Source organism: Leuciscus leuciscus (assembly GCF_965113295.1).
Source record: "Leuciscus leuciscus genome assembly, chromosome: 24".
NCBI classification, from domain to species: domain Eukaryota; kingdom Metazoa; phylum Chordata; class Actinopteri; order Cypriniformes; family Leuciscidae; genus Leuciscus; species Leuciscus leuciscus.
This window is the reverse complement of record NC_138723.1, coordinates 23,298,274-23,312,803: the sequence shown is the minus strand read 5'-3', so window position 1 is coordinate 23,312,803 and position 14,530 is coordinate 23,298,274. Positions and strand designations below refer to the sequence as shown.

The window sequence follows — 14,530 nt, the reverse complement described above, 5'->3', positions numbered from 1 at the left end:
TAGTGAGTTTTGCATGGGCAAGGAACACTCACATTTTTCCTCAGACAGTGAAACAAATAGCTTCAGTTTCCAGATATAATTTCAGTGTGGAGTTAATAAGAGCAGCAGAACAGTAGTGTTATTATCACTATGATGTAATGTGGAGAAGAGGGCGGGATTGGCTTCAGCAGCACGTCTTCCTGTTCCAGTCTAGAGGAAACCGAGCTATTTCATAAGCAACTAAAGCCGTTATTGCTCTGTTCTCTTGAATATGTTTACCGTTCTGCTTATTTGCGGAGGACTCGTGGGGTTTTACCTGCTGCTGTGCGTGACGGTGTTGCAACTGCCAAAATGTAAAAGTACAGCCAAACTGCACGGGAAGACGGTGGTCGTGACTGGTATGTGTTTCGGTTTTAGTGCGTTTGTTTATTGTCCTTAAACAGTTACACGTGTCTTTATTTTAATCATTAGTCGGCTTAAAACACATTTTAGTCGTGTAACTTACACAACGCAGAAGTGACAGCTCAGCTAGTGCACTGACGGTTCACACTCCACACACGCGTTCGTTCGTGATAAGCAAGCAACTGAACAGATATGATTGACATTTGAGCTGGTTTACTTCCAGGAGCAAACACGGGTATCGGCAAAGCCACCGCGCTGGATCTGGCGAGAAGAGGAGCTCGTGTGATTCTAGCCTGCCGAGATGAAAGCAGAGCTCAGGCTGCTGTCACAGACATCCAGAGGGTGAGAGAGAGGGACCATATGTCAACAGGTTCTAACTATTGTCGTTGAATGTAACTGTGAGATAAGACCGTTTCAAGATATATATAAAAAAATAAAGTTCCATTAGGGGAAGTATGGTGGTTCACTGCTGAGCTGCGTTGAAATCTCAGGACTTGTCTTGTTTTTCATTAGACATACTAAATGTTGATATTTTTAAAAATCTATTGGGATTTTATATGCAGATGCAAACCCGCAGCACTAGAATAATAAAATAATGATTCAAATATTATTATATGAATTGAACGTAACGTGTGTGTATATATATATATAAACCGTTATTCGATGATCTGACCAGCGCTCAGTAAAGAAACTGGAAGCACGTGACAACGTCGTTTATATAATGCTTGAGAAGCAGTTTCTAGAGAGCACCATATAAAATGCCCGGTTATTCATACTAAGATACAGTAACAGTTATGTACTTGAAAATATACAAGGAGGAATAGAACGATAAAAAAATACATACTGTATATGTATGTATACAGTAGGCTACAGGCAAAAAGTCTGCTAACATTACTCCAGTCTTCAGTGTCACATGTGACATCCAGTCTATCACATGATCCTTTACAAATCATTCTAATATGATGATAACTGTTTCCAACTTTGATAATGAATCATCATATTAGAATGATTTCTAAAGAATCATGTGATAGACTGGAGTAATGATCCTGAAAATTCAGCTTTGCATCACAGAAATAAATGATAATTTAAAGTATAACAAATTGAAAACCAATTATTTTAAATTGTAATAATATATCACAATATAACTTTTTTTTTCTGTATTTTTGATCAAATAAATGCAGGCTTGATGAGCAGAAGAAACTTCTTTCAAAAACATTAAAAATAGTAATGTTTCCAAACTTTTGGCCTGTACTATATATATATATATACAGGGTGCGATTTGCCGGGGGGGATGCGTGGGATTTCCCCCTTTCTGGTCAATGTATCCCTGCCTCTGCTTAATTATTTTTATCCCCGGTGGGGATAAATTTATCCCCCCCTCAAAGTGATCAGTGCTACTACACTAGTGGCGAGGCGGATCACAAAACTTATCACGGATCCGTGGTTTGATTAAAATCCTTTTTATTTTAAAATGCGCTACTTTGACTGGCTCCGCAGCCTCTCTGTAACCACCACTCTGCAGACTTGCTCAATGTCCCGCCCACGGCGCTATATGATTGGTTACACCTCACGAGTAATAGCCTATCAACACTTGCGAGACGGTTGCAGGTCTTTTTTTACGCTGCATATGCAGCATATTACTGAAGCGGGAATAAACATCACAATCTGATTATCTGTTTCTATGATGACAAGCAGAGTTAGTGCTGAAGTTGCACATACGGTGTTTTACTCAACTGAGGCTAAGCAAAGGTTTTTTGATTACTCACTCACTCTTGAGTGTCTGGCGTGAGTGATTTCAATGTTAAGTCAATGTAAAGACGCGTTTACGCGCGTCTAGAGGTCCTGCGGCGCGATGCGTGTCGCGCGGCGCGGTAGACGCGAAGCCCGAATGAGGCGAATTGACTTTGTCGGCCCGGCCCGACACATTAACTGTATGTTATGAGCCCGAGCCCAATTTAAACCCAGGGGTGGCGCCAGGGAAGTTGAGATGAAGCAAAGATGAAGTTGACGATCGCCATTTCCGTAGTGAATGCGCATATATGGAGAAATGCATGGATTACATCAGAGTGTTGCCTATTTCTTTTCGTTTTGAATTGTTTCGTTTAAAGACATTTCAAGCGTTCTTTAGATATATTTCTTAATATTCTCTTTGAGGCATACACTTAGTTTCGGTTAATTTATGATGAGATCCGCTCAAGTTATCATGCAGTGCAAGTAACCGCGGCGGCGCCTCTGATTATAGCCTTTGTCTGCTATATTTGCTTCTTATTTATTAAATACACGCAATTCGTTGATGAAAAATGTATTAAAATTAAGATACAATTTATACAGAACGAAATTCACTTTAAAGAAAGGCTTTCTACAAAACAAAACTTAATGAAATAGTCAAAATCATGTCTAACCCACTCCAAGTCTCCCGATATATACTGCACATCCTATCTTACTCGTGCTGCTGTTCACTTTTCATAAATCAACATAGATGGAAAAAAATAACAATAATATTTTAACAAATATGAAACTAAATGAGCTTATTTAATGGCTACAACACATATAGTAGGCCTATACAGACACTCTATTTGTACAAATTGCTGCACATTCATTTACTGCTTCTGAATTTTGCACACATAAGTTGAAAGGCATTTGTTTGTGCATAGTAAAACATATCTGCAACATTTATCAAGTTCACGGATATTGTGCGTGCATTTATTAATTATTATCATAATGAATAATGCAACAAGGACAAATCATGTAAACTGCCTTGTTTGTTTATTCAGAATGAAATGGATCGCAAATGGATCTGAAAGAAGAAACGTAAAAAATAAATAAAATAAAATAAAAATAAAACGTGAAAAATGATGAACACAGAAAATGAACTTTGGATGAACTTTGGATGGCCTAGGAGGAGTAGCCCTAGTAGGCTACAACTCTAATTTAATTCAACAAGGTTTTAGAATATAGAATATTTTTTAAACAAAATAAATATTTTTAAAGATTATTATCCCGGGCCGGTGTGATGCGTGCGAGTGGAGGAGCATGACACGTGACGTGTTGCATTTTGTAACACAAGTGCTGGATCAAGGGCCCGGGTCGGGTCGGGTCAAATTCGGGCTCGGGCAGAGAATCTAAACTCTGATTTATCTGATCCTGTCCATTAGCTTTGATCCATGTACGGCTTTTCAGAATGTCACCAAGTACAAATATTTGTAATAGTATGTAATTTTTCAGCACGAAAACTCTTGTTAGCTAGCTGGGAACAATGAAAAGGGTCCAGAGCAGCAAATGCAGTGAATGAAGTTCTTGTTCTCATGATTTATTTTTATGAATAAAAATGTTTCAAAACATCCCCCCCTCTGTTTTTTTCACAAATCGCACCCTGTATATATATATATATATATATACATACACTCACCTAAAGGATTATTAGAAACGCCTGTTCAATTTCTCATTAATGCAATTATCTAATCAACCAATCACATGGCAGTTGCTTCAATGCATTTAGGGGTGTGGTCCTGGTCAAGACAATCTCCTGAACTCCAAACTGAATGTCAGAATGGGAAAGAAAGGTGATTTAAGCAATTTTGAGCGTGGCATGGTTGTTGGTGCCAGACGGGCCGGTCTGAGTATTTCACAATCTGCTCAGTTACTGGGATTTTCACCCACAACCATTTCTAGGGTTTACAAAGAATGGTGTGAAAAGGGAAAAACATCCAGTATGCGGCAGTCCTGTGGGCGAAAATGCCTTGTTGATGCTAGAGGTCAGAGGAGAATGGGCCGACTGATTCAAGCTGATAGAAGAGCAACTTTGACTGAAATAACCACTCGTTACAACCGAGGTATGCAGCAAAGCATTTGTGAAGCCACAACACGTACAACCTTGAGGCGGATGGGCTACAACAGCAGAAGACCCCACCGGGTACCACTCATCTCCACTACAAATAGGAAAAAGAGGCTACAATTTGCACGAGCTCACCAAAATTGGACAGTTGAAGACTGGAAAAATGTTGCCTGGTCTGATGAGTCTCGATTTCTGTTGAGACATTCAGATGGTAGAGTCAGAATTTGGTGTAAACAGAATGAGAACATGGATCCATCATGCCTTGTTACCACTGTGCAGGCTGCTGGTGGTGGTGTAATGGTGTGGGGGATGTTTTCTTGGCACACTTTAGGCCCCTTAGTGCCAATTGGGCATCGTTTAAATGCCACAGCCTACCTGAGCATTGTTTCTGACCATGTCCATCCCTTTATGACCACCATGTACCCATCCTCTGATGGCTACTTCCAGCAGGATAATGCACCATGTCACAAAGCTTGAATCATTTCAAATTGGTTTCTTGAACATGACAATGAGTTCACTGTACTAAAATGGCCCCCACAGTCACCAGATCTCAACACAAAAGAATGCTTTCAGCACCTTGTTGAATCAATGCCACGTAGAATTAAGGCAGTTCTGAAGGCGAAAGGGGGTCAAACACAGTATTAGTATGGTGTTCCTATAATCCTTTAGGTGAGTGTATATATATATATATATATGTATATGCACCATCTCTTTAAATGATAATGAGCAACTGCTCACCCCACCCCTCTCTTCCGTGTCGACACGTAAAGTGATGCCTTGGCAGACAGTATACAAATGGCTGAGGGTGGAAATATGCTAATACGGGACAGTCTGTCAGTGGTCGTGGGCGGAGCATGTGCAATATGACATCATGCTGCTCAGAAAATCCAAACAGCTTGATTATTGACAGTGTTTAGGCTTTTTGAGGATTAAAAAAAATGGATTTTTTTCATTGTATGGTGGTTGTGTCCACACACTGCAAAGACACATTTATATGCAAACACCATATAAAAGTGAATTTTTTTATCCGTTGACCCCTTTAAAGTGCTTGCTCACACCTCTCTGCTGATCATATTAATATATCGTCCTCAAGTCTCTGTCAGATTTTTTTCTCTGATCTCAATGAACTACTCACTCTGGCCTATGCTGTATCCTTTTATGTTATCCTGCTCTGTGACTTCAATGTCCATTTGGTCAATATCCATTTGCCTGTTCTAATGCCAGTGACCTTATATTAACTTTGGATAATTTCAGTCTTGTACAACATGTCAACTTTCCTACTTACTGCTGCGGTCACACACTTGATCTTGTTTGCCCTTCAGGAATACATAATATCTCTGGCTCACAAACTGGTATTTATGATCATAACCTGATAACAGTTAGATTTGATTTCCATCTTTTTAAACTTCTCCACAAAACTACTATTAATTATCGCAATGTTAAATCTGTTCCTCTGTCATTCTCAGACTCCATTAATGCATATTCTTACTTGTGTACTTGAATGTCTTCTTACTCTGATTTCTCTTGTCCTTCTGCTGTTCTCTCAACTTACAACTCTGCTATCTCTGAAGCCTCGGACAATCACGCCCCTATGATAACTAAGCTGGTACCTTCATCTCATGCATCACCCTGGTTTACACCTGAGCTCCGACTGCTTAAAACAAATTGGAAGACGTCTCGAGCGCCGATATAGGAAAAGTGGCCTGGAAGAGCATTATCAAGATTTCTGCTCACCAGCTGAAATACAAGTCTGATCTTAATGCCACACGTACAACATACTACTCCTCCGTAATAAACACTGCTAAAGGTAGACCTAAGACAATATTTTCAACTGCTAACAAACTTATATTAACCCTTCAACGCATCTTATTACTGGCCAGTTGACCCCTGCAACTGCTTCCTCCACTTTTTTGAAAATAAAAGAAAATCTATTTATGAAACATTTTCATCTAACTCATCAGAAGTTTCCTCTAACTGGTCTTCACCTCAGCCCATAAAGCACATCCTCTCTAGCTTTACTCTCACCAGCCCATCCTATGTTAGTGGCCTAATTGCTCAAACTAGCTCATCTACTTGTCAGTTAGATCCAGCACCTACCTCACTTCTTTTGGGTCTGTCCCGCTATCATTAAAAACGGCTGCGGTCACTCCCATTTTAAAGAAACCAGGGCTTGATTGTTCTGCTATGAATAATTCCAGACCTATATGTAATCTTCCTTTCATTTCTAAGCTGCTTGAAAAAGTAGTTGCCTTGCGGTTACAAACTCATCTCTATGCTAACAATCTTCTTGATCCCATCAATCTGGCTTTCGGCCAGGCCACAGCACTGAAACAGCATTGGTAAAAATTACAAATGACCTCCTAATATCTGCTGATTCTGGTTGTTTTACTGACCATCATGCTTGATTTAACAGCAGCTTTTGACACTGTATCTCATCACATACTTACCTCTCGGCTATCAGCTATCGGCATCACGGGTAGTGCTTTATCTTGGTTTATATCATATCTCACTGATAGACAATTTTTTTTATCACTCTCCATAACTTCAAATCTTCTCTGTTCTCTCTCTCTCAAGGTGTCCCTCATGGCTCTGTTCTTGGACCACTTCTGTTCATTATTTATTTGTTACCTCTTGGTCACATTATCCATAGTCATGGTCTCAGCTAATTTACATATCAGCTCGCTCCGTCTCTGGTCTTCCTCTGGACTAAATCTGGTTACATAGCAACTTCCTAAAATGTAATAATGATAAAACTGAGGTTATTGTTTTTGGTCCAACATCCCTTTTAAAAAAAGGTCTGAACTGAGTTTATCTATTGATGGGGCCACATTAATTCCATCTCATATTGATAAAAATCTGGGTGTAACATGTGATTCGTCTCTTACATTTCAATCTCATATAAGTTCTATTACCAAGACTGCATTCTACCACCTTCGCAATATTGCCCAACTGCGACCTGCTCTCAGCACTAAAGATACTGAAACTCTAATTCATGCTTTGATAACCTCTTGTCTCGTCTACTGTAACTCGCTTCTTAATTGGGCTGCCTGGTAAAACAATCACTAGACTACAGTGTGTTCAGAATTCTGCTGCCAGAGTCATCAATGAAGTCAAGAAATTTGATCACATTACCCCTTTGCTCTATAATCTAAATTGGTTACCTGTTCCTGTCCGCATTCAGTATAAAATTCTCTTGTTAACTTTTAAATGTCTTCATGGACTTGCTCCCAATTATTTATCTGAACTTCTGCACTATTATTCACCCCCTCGCTCTCTCCGGTCATTCAGTGCTGTGGCTCCGAAACTCTTCAATTCTCTTCCTCTAACTCTTCGTGACACTTCTATTATATCCTCATTCAAATCTCAATGAAAACCTTTCTTTTCTTACAGTATTTCCAACCCTCCTCTGTTTAGTGTTCTGCTGTTTTGTTACTGTATATTTATATATGTACTATGTGATGCATACTAATGCTTGATGCTGTGTTTTTGTTATCTTCTTGTACAGCGACCTTGAGCTTGGAAAGGCGCTTTATAAATAAAACATTTTTAAATAATATTATTAAATCTGTGATTCTGTTATATAAGTTTGCTGAATTAACATTTCATTGCCATCATTTAATGCTGTATTGTTGTGCATTGATTTGGAACACAGGAAACAGGAAACAAAGAGGTGGTGTATATGCACTTGGATCTGGCCAGTCTGAAGTCTGTGAGGTCTTTTGCCGAAAACTTTCTCAAGAAAGAATCCAGATTAGACATTCTCATCAACAATGCAGGTAGCTCTCAAATATATGCAATTTTATTTTATGCATTGTTACAATCAGTTACTTGAATTTTCAACTAATTCAAAATTTACATCGGGTTTAAAAGCCTTAAATTTGTTTCTGTGTTTGTAGGACTTGTAATAGCTGGCAAGACTGAGGATGGCTTTGGAAGGATCTTTGGCGTCAATCACCTCGGTCACTTCCTGTTAACCATCCTGCTGTTGGAGCGGTTAAAGGAGTGCGGCCCCAGCAGGGTTGTGACTGTGTCTTCAATGGCCCATTGGTGGGGGAAAATTGACTTCAACTGCATCAACACTCATAAAGATTTGGGTTTAGGAACTTCAGCAATGGACTTACTGAAGTTGTACAGTCACAGCAAACTCTGCAATATCCTCTTTACACACGAGCTGGCCAAGAGACTCAAAGGCACAAATGTCACCTGCTACAGTCTTCATCCAGGTCAGTAGATGTTCTTTATTCTCTGAAAAGCAGTACTTGATAAAGTATCATAGGTCATATGCAGTTAACGCTGATTTATTTATTATAGGGGCCATTAAAACAGACATCGGTCGTCACAGCAATCTATGGTGGCGGCTGTTCATGGCACCAATTTTGCTGCTTTTCTTTTCGGATGTGGATTCTGGAGCTCAGACGTCTCTTCACTGTGCAGTTCAAGAGGGCCTTGAGCCCGTGAGTGGACGCTACTTCTCTAGCTGTGCAGTGCAGAATGTTCCTGCTAAAGCCAGAGATGATGCAGCTGCCAAAAAGCTCTGGGAAGTCAGCGAGAGTCTCGTTGGTTTAGCATGAGAGCATCAGCTTTATTGCATCTGTCTTTATTGCACTGTCTAGTGGCACCTGTGGTCGACTCAACCGTATTGGATAAACCTTATAAAAAGCCTGTGTAGAAGACGTGTGGTTCAAAACATGCTCTGAACGCAACAAAGGAGCTGTTTAATTCCTATAATAAATATGTTCTTTGATTGTTTTACAAATTGTTCGTACAATATCCCAATATCACTTGTATTTTATGTAATAAAGTTACCACTACATCAAACCTGTGGCTTTGTCATACCAGAGTAAAGACGTAACACACAATAGGCGTGTCTGGGGATGATGAGACCTTTAGTGTGTTGAATGTGTCACCTCTCCCAGTTAAAATATGTGATTGCTTTAGTAAAGGAACAACATGCACTATCACCTGTGGACTGCATGTGTCAAAAGTACGTCAACAGTTCTTCTTTGAACTAGGTTACACTATAACTCCATGATAACGTGACATAATAGTTTGCCTGAATGGTGATGTCACCTTTATTAAGATATCAAACAACATTCAAGCATTTTCTTCAATTTTACCAATAACTACTACAAATTTAATGTGGTACTCAGCTACACATTTTTAGTAATAATAATGTTATTTTATTACAGGTGAGGTTTGTGATCAATATATGTGTGTGTTTATTTATGTGTGTTCATTTAATTGTGGTGTTGATTTGATTTTTTTGCCAAAAAAACCCCCAAAAAAACAAATCAGGAATTAAAATTGTATTTAGACTGTGTTTGTAAAATAAAATATATTACAAAGACAATAAAACAGCTCATATAAAACCTAAGAAACTTTATAAATGTAAAGGCAGCTTCACTGATCTGTTGTTTAAAAATGATGGTATCCAGTCGTTAACAAAACATGATGAGATGTACAGATTTAGCATTTAAATATTTTGGCATTTAACTGTAGGCCTATTGTTTGCTTGAGCGCACGCAAACCGGTCTGGTGAACCCCATGGCGGGGGGAAGGAGAGAAAGCCCGGACCGGTTCATCAGGTTCTTGGCCGGGCGGAGTACATAAGAACATCCTGCAGAATATTGCAGGTCACAATCATGTTTCATCTCATCATCGCCGCTGCTCTCATCGCAGGTCTTTATGTCTTCTTGGTGGAGACGTTATTTAAGAAGTCCAAATGTAAAGGAACCGCTGATATGACGGGGAAAACGGCCATTATTACAGGTGAGGTTTGTGATCAATGTTCTCATATTATGGTAAACCTGTGGAAAATGCCGGGTTAAATGCGTTTTTGTCGTCTTTACGATGGCTTTCTCTTTTAAATGTGATCTGAAACACTGGGGAAAATATTTCGTAGCCTACTAGTAGCCTATTTTTGTCTTGTTTTCCAATACAAATCTAAACATTCTTAAATCAATAACAGTTATAGCCTACTATTAGCCTACTTGAGAAGCAGAATGACTTTTTTTTTTAGTCCGGTTTACTAAAACATGTATCATGAAGATAGCCTGGAAATCCAGACCTATTACCTGGGTATCATGAAGAATGGGTATCGTAAAAAGTTTTTACGGTATTACTACTCTTACCGATACTGCTTATCGATCCGGTACTTTAACGGTATTATTATCGGTTCTTTTTATATATATTAAAGATAAACAATTAAACAAAGGTACACATTATATAGGCCTACACAGTGCTTTAATTTCAGGAAGGTCTCTAACATTATTATATTTCTTTTTAGACCATACCTGAACAGTAAAGTAATCAAATGTAAAATAACACTGTATCATATTAATGCTTATTAAAGCTGAAGTTAATAAGTGAGTTTATGCTTAACCTTAGTTAAAACAATAACAATTAAAAAATGTCAGTACAAAAATAATCTCGATATTTGTAATAGAAAACAAAACAAAACCTCTTGAGTAAGAAAATTATCTTAGCTTTCTGTGAACCTGGAATTTGTTTCAGGGGGGAATACAGGTATCGGTAAAGCCACCGCTCTTGATCTGGCTGGTCGTGGAGCAAGAGTAATTCTAGCCTGCAGAAACCAGAAGAAAGCTGAGGCAGCTATAAATGACATTAAGAAGGTGAGGACCATCACTTGAGACCACTGATTCAAGAGTTTAGAGTGTTTATTAACCCAGATTTGTTGTTCAGGACACAGGAAGCAATGATATACAGTACATGAAGCTTGATCTTGGAAGCCTCAAATCTGTGCGAGCTTTTGCTGAGAACTTCCTCAAATCTGAGTCGAGACTGGATGTGCTCATCAATAATGCAGGTAAGCAAAACCCTCAAAACTGTTTCAATATGTTCAAAATGTTCAAGATTGGGGGAACCAAAGGTAAAAGTTTGGCCATCTTGATTGACCACTTATCTGAATATTAGGGTAAACATGGCACTGCAATCAAAGGCTTTTTCTGTTCAGGTCTTGTTGCAGATGGTCTAACTGAGGATGGTTTTGGCATAGAGTTTGGAGTCAACCATCTTGGACATTTCCTGCTCACATGTCTTCTGCTGGACCGTCTGAAGGAGAGTCCTGCTGCTAGGGTCATCACTCTATCCTCCATGGCCCATCGCTGGGGCAAGATTGATTTTGATTCTCTTATCGCCACCAAAGACCTGGGGTCAGGGAGATACAGCTGGCAGTTCTTCCAGGCCTACTGCAACAGCAAACTCTGCAACGTCCTGTTCACTCACGAACTGGCCAAGAGAATGAAGGGCACAAATGTCACCTGCTACAGTGTTCATCCAGGTAAAAATCATACTTGATATGTATAGTTTAGTAAAATTAATGTTCTGGCATTATTTACCCACCTTCCTGTTGTTCAAAACCTGCATGATTTTTTTAATTTCTTTGTACGTCATGTGAATTCCACTTTTTGCGTTCCACTGAGGCACAGGTTTGGAATGACGTATTACATCTGCTATGTTTTTACTGGCACATAACCTACCAGAGTCAGCTGCCTGTGTCATTTCCCTGTTATTCACAACTGGTTTCATGGGCTGTGTTCGAAATCGCCCCCTATGCCTTCATTCACTATTCCCTACATTACTCCACTAATATAGTCCACTTGAAGGAGTGAATGAAAACGAGTGAGTGAATTCGGACATTGAGTGTATCGGAAGGGCTGCCGCTTTTGCATAGTTTGTGCTTGCTGTTTAAGAGTAATTTGAAACTTGCAAACGGGCAGCTCCAGTAATAAAAAATAAAAAGATTTATCTTGAACTATCGATAAACCTTAACTAAACAATTTAATATATCAAGTAAAAAGGAATTTATACCTGTATGATATTACGCTGTGGGATGATTCAGCTGTGGTCGCCATCTTCTGGTCAGATGCGGGAATTCATTCAGCACGACCCTCACAGTGCATTATGGGTATTCTCTAGCCGTTGAGCGTACATCAGTTGTACACTAGTTATTGAAGTGTATTGAGGGATTGGATGAGTGCACTCGATAATGTCCACTATGGTTTCGGACACCACTACAAATGGCTGTCCCCTCAAATAGTGCCCTATTTAAGGGTATAGGGGGCCATTTCGGACACAGCCATGGAGTGTCTATTGATTGGAAGCAGTAGGTCATCCGGGTACTTTTCGCCTGTTTTTCTATATACTATTCTAATACTTTGAATTCGTCATACTGTTTTGTCGTACTGTTTTTTGCATATAATATATAGTATGGAAGTTGGCATATTCAAATGCAGAGAGAGTCTTGTTCACTAATCGTGCATACGCACTTATTTGTACATAATATCTAAGTGTGTTTACAACCAACTGGAGACACTCAAATGCGAAATCACATATTTCCGTTGGCCTTTAATAGTTTGTCACTTCAAAAGTCTGTAGGCAATTTTTTTTTAGAAATGCAATAAATGACTCTACGAAAGTTTTTATTGAAGACATTGCAACTGAAAAGTCCGAAATTTGATCACATGTAGGCCTAGATTTAGGGTACGTTTACACGACAACAATGTACTAAAAACGGAAACGTTTTTCTTTTGCGTTTTTCACGTACAGATGACAACATTGTCAAAACGATCCCCGTTCACACAAACTAAATTAAACTAAAACTAAAAATGCTGTATTCTGCTGCCAGGCCAGTAGTTGGCGATGTCACTTTGTAAAGAAACTCTTCACCTCTATAGACTGAACACATAATACACATGCGCATGACATCACCGTTTTCACAATTTCGTGTTTTTGTAGTTTACACAGAGACAAGAACTGTATCGTTTAAAAAAAATTGCACCCAAAACAACGTTGTCGTGTGAATGAACGGCCAATACGCATGAAAAGTTTTCTCTTAAAGGTTTAAAGGGGAGCATGACCAAAAAAGTTTGAGAATCACTGGGACTAGGTTAAACAAATGCTTAATATTGCATGATCCCTTTTGTAGGTGTTGTAAAGACCGAGCTCTCCCGCCATGTGAGTCTCTGGCAGAAAGTGTTCATTGAGCCAGTGGCTAGACTGCTGTTCCTGGACCCAAACACCGGAGCCCAAACAACTCTTCATTGTGCCGTTCAGGAAGGAATTGAGCATTTCAGTGGACGTTATTTCTCATGCTGCGCTGTGGAGGAAGTCAGTGCCAAAGCCAAAGACGATGCGGTGGCCAAAAAGCTTTGGGAAGTCAGTGAACGACTGAGCGGCCTTTCATAAAGCCAGAGAAACTGTTTTATTTCTGGTGGATGGAGACCGTCTGTGAACTTATTTACCCCTAGAGAAAAAAAGACGAGTATGAAGTGACGAAACTGATTGTGGCATTTTCGTGTTTATGGACGCACAATTATTTACAAGGTTTACAGTGTTTTTTAGTTGTTGACATTAAATGCTGTATGCTAGGGTGAGTTTATTTTTTATTTTTTAACTGTGACGGAATTACCTTTATCCTGGTTGGTTTTTTACTGTATGAAATTATATTTGATTATAAAAATCAAACAAACATGAACAATATAGTATTTTTTTCTTAACGCATGTAATACCCAACAGAATGAAAGTAAATTGAGTCAAACGTGAACCTTTTGTTGCATATGGCAGCAGGTCTTAATATAAGTTTTTCAAACTGAGGTCCAGAGACCATGAAAAATTTTAAATTTTAAAATAAGATTAAACTGCATGAATAAATATGAACTTTTGCCTTTTGAATTAGGAAGGCCGTCCCTCGCATGGGAATATTTGGGATCTGTGGCATCTAAAAGTTAGAAAACTCCTACTATACATCACTAAATATGAAATTGGTTAACATAAATATAAAAAATAAATAAATAGATTTAAATAATACATCAAACAGAAATAGAACAGTACTATAGTAAAAACTACAGTAGGCCTACTGTAACAGTACTGTATACAATTTTAGAATGGGGGTCTCTCGAGTCACATGACACTAATCATATTTTGGCTAAGGAGTCTGTGGCATCTGAAAGATTGAAAACCCCTGATCGAAGAAATTGTAGCTCTCAAAATTTGTGACTTGTTTGAGAAAAGATCTTAAATGTGTTTTATTAAATGCTATATTAAACTCATTTCAGAGCTCTGTATAGGTAATTACACAAAAATATCTGCAACGTTTTACTTGGAAGGGTTAGTTTACAATGGTTATAAAAATAATAATAACCATAAGGCAACATTCTGTAGAAGTTAAGTTATTTAAAATATCAACCCTTCAACGTTCTGGGAAAGTTTTTTTTTTTAAGTTTTTTTTTTTTATGGTTACAAAATAATAACCTAAAAATTAAAGCTGCAAGCAGCGATGAAAGGGCCCTCGCA

At 38.7% G+C, this 14,530-nt stretch overlaps 1 protein-coding gene across 1 annotated transcript; it reads left to right on the top strand.

Annotated features, from left to right (window-relative positions):
- The first annotated feature begins 141 nt into the window (after positions 1-141).
- Positions 142-13,715, top strand: dhrs13a.2 (dehydrogenase/reductase (SDR family) member 13a, tandem duplicate 2). Its single transcript, XM_082156992.1, has 8 exons — positions 142-377; positions 605-723; positions 7,869-7,992; positions 8,113-8,439; positions 10,730-10,848; positions 10,919-11,042; positions 11,190-11,516; positions 13,164-13,715. The coding sequence occupies exons 1-8, from the start codon at positions 251-253 to the stop codon at positions 13,421-13,423; spliced, it is 1,527 nt and encodes a 508-aa protein (XP_082013118.1). The 5' UTR covers positions 142-250; the 3' UTR covers positions 13,424-13,715.
- Positions 13,716-14,530: the final 815 nt, after the last annotated feature.